This window comes from Frankliniella occidentalis, unplaced genomic scaffold, assembly GCF_000697945.3.
Source record: "Frankliniella occidentalis isolate FOCC.00 unplaced genomic scaffold, Focc_3.1 Scaffold156, whole genome shotgun sequence".
Classification (NCBI taxonomy): domain Eukaryota; kingdom Metazoa; phylum Arthropoda; class Insecta; order Thysanoptera; family Thripidae; genus Frankliniella; species Frankliniella occidentalis.
Genome location: NW_026267282.1, coordinates 575,919 through 578,386, shown reverse-complemented (window position 1 = coordinate 578,386; position 2,468 = coordinate 575,919). Strand labels below are relative to the sequence as shown.

At 56.2% G+C, this 2,468-nt stretch overlaps 1 protein-coding gene across 2 annotated transcripts in view; it reads right to left on the bottom strand.

Moving 5' to 3' along the window:
• LOC113204092 (polypyrimidine tract-binding protein 1) overlaps positions 1-2,468 on the bottom strand; it is an 80,243-nt gene that overhangs the window by 23,687 nt on the left and 54,088 nt on the right. The window contains exons 7-9 of one of the 2 annotated variants that reach the window (XM_052271247.1): positions 1,283-1,484; positions 495-587; positions 180-313 (exon numbers count right to left, since the gene is read on the bottom strand). In XM_052271247.1, the coding sequence (XP_052127207.1) occupies positions 180-313; positions 495-587; positions 1,283-1,484 (429 nt within the window). The remainder of the gene's footprint in view (positions 1-179; positions 314-494; positions 588-1,282; positions 1,485-2,468) is intronic. The other variant, XM_052271246.1, reaches the window with a different exon arrangement.

Below are 2,468 nucleotides of genomic sequence, written 5' to 3'. Positions count from 1 at the left end.
ATAAAAATAAATCACAGATGTGGGTTTTTGCTATGCACATACAGCGCACATTGGTGCGACTAACGCCCAACCGGGAATTGGAGGAAAACGTTGCGGTGCGTCTCCTCCTGTCATGATCCGGTTTTATCCAAATGTCTGAAGACGCAGGTGGGCACGCCCTGAAACCGCTTAGTACGTACCTCCTCATTCAAGTTGCTGACGAGGAGGACGCAGGAGCCACCGGGCTGGCCGGTTAACCGCAGACCCGCGGCACCCAGGGCGTTGGCTGCGCCAGGGAGGGAGAATCCTGCCAAAGGCATGCCGGCGGCTGCTGCTGGAACAAAAGTAGGTGCGCGTTAGTGTCGATGGCCCGGACCTGTCGAGGGGGAAATGGGCCGTTTGAAACCTCCCGCCAAACAGCAGCCTGGAGACTTTCCATACACATGAGACGTCTTCAGGTTAATGCAGGCACTACCCCACGCTGGCTGCCCTCCCCACCCTGTCTTGCACCTTACCTCCAACAGCGGAATTGCCGTACGGCCCCGTCAGCGGGGACCCCAAGCCGTGCATGGCGGCGAAGGGCGAGGCCAGCACGCCCGCTGCACCTGCTGGAAGAACACACCGAGGTGAGTACACCGGGCCAGTGGGACGGGGCGAGGGGGGAGGAGAAGAACCAGGAGAACCATCTCGCTTGGTTGTTACCCACTCCTAAAGGTTGCGCAAGGGGAAATATTTGCACGAAATCAAGTCGCTTTTCAATTCTTTCCACCCCTCCGCAATAGCAACGTGGGAAGAAAACGCCTTAGGGAAGAAGAAAAAAACAAAGGGACAAAAGGGACACAAACAAAAGAGGAGAAGACGCAGGCCAAAACTGAGGGGGGAGAGGGGCAGGGGGCACGGCTCCCCCTGCCGCTTCATACTCTTTAGCATAGTGCAAGCGAAGCACTGGGCCTCGCCAATTTGAATATCTCAAATGCTCACGCTCGCGGCTCTTAACAAAATGGCATAGCATCACTTTATGGGACCTCTCAGCTAACTTTGACAAACTTTCGTCCGAAGTATATGTAGGGGAGTACTGTCACAGAAAAATTAAAATCCAGCCGTTGCAATAATCCCAGCAATAATGACGGTTTATTACTGTAGGATGCCGGACAAAGGGATAGATATCCTATCAGTCATTACTGCCGAGATAAATTGATTCAGTGATTATTAGCGAAACAAAATAACAACGAAAACGTCAGTGTTTCCGTTTATTTCTGCTAGGATTTAGATTCCGCTCCGGAAATGTCTCTTTGGTACTAACCTCCTAGGCCGGCCATGCCCAGTCCCAGGGGCCCGAGCGCACCCATCGAGCCCATCTCCATGCCCGCGTCACCAGTGGGCAGCCCCGGGTTGGTGTAGTCTCTGCTCTTGTCGTTGTTGTACTTGACGTTGAGGTTGCTGAGCTTGGAGTACTCGATGCGCAACGTGCAGCACGAGTTGTAGATGTTCTGGCCGTCAAGAGACTGCGGGAAAAGAATGGATCAACACGTTAGTCCCCCACACACGAGTAAGGCGCCTGCGAACGCGCGAGTAGGCAACCCGCGCGCCGCCGGAGCATCGCGCGAGGCTACACTGCCTGCCGTCGGGCGCCCCGCGACCCGACACGAGCGAAGAGTACACGGCACAGACACTGGCACAGTCATCACGAGCACAGGCCACAGAGTGAAACACAAATAAGAGAGAGGAGGGAAACGAGTGTCAGGAAAAAAAATAGACTTCAGCTACGGAAAGTACCAAAGCGGCCAACAAATGAGAAGCTAAACAAGCTCGTGATGGTGATGATAACTGATTGGTTTGGCGGCACGCCCCCGGACCCTGGACCCGGGCCGCTACTGCACCTGCCCGTCGTGCCCGCCACCACAGCAGCCCCTATCTTTTTCTGCACCACCCGGCCCGGCCCGGCGCGCTCCGTCCCACCCACAAAGAGGCCCTGAATACGCCCGTGGGAACCTAATTGACTATGACAGATCGGCCCACTCCCAGGCCCCCCTCCCTCCCTCCAACACACACTGCTGCCCCTCCCCCCCAGCCGCCCCCATTTTCGCACAGGGAAGCGCATCGCACGGCAAGATTCTTCCCCCGGCCTGACCGCCGCTATCGGGCCTCGCCACACACCTTGAGACGCCCGCTCAAATAATGGACGCAACACTTCCCTCCCGGAGCATATTCCCGTCTCCCTTTCCGCCCTCATAATCGCGGCACGCCAGCGGGAGATGGATGTTGGGGCGAGAGCGGGGATTGCAAAGGCATTTTGCCCTTTACTAAAGCCCACCCCCCATGCCCCTCCCATTCACCGTCTGCTCCGCACCGCCGCCGCCGACCTGGTTTCGTTAATATAATTTTTTTTGTGTATTTTATTTTAAAATCCACCCTCGCTCCGCTTGGGCCGTTGTGCTGCGGTCGGGACAGTCAATTTATCTTCCCTCGCGGCAGTCAAACTGAATGTG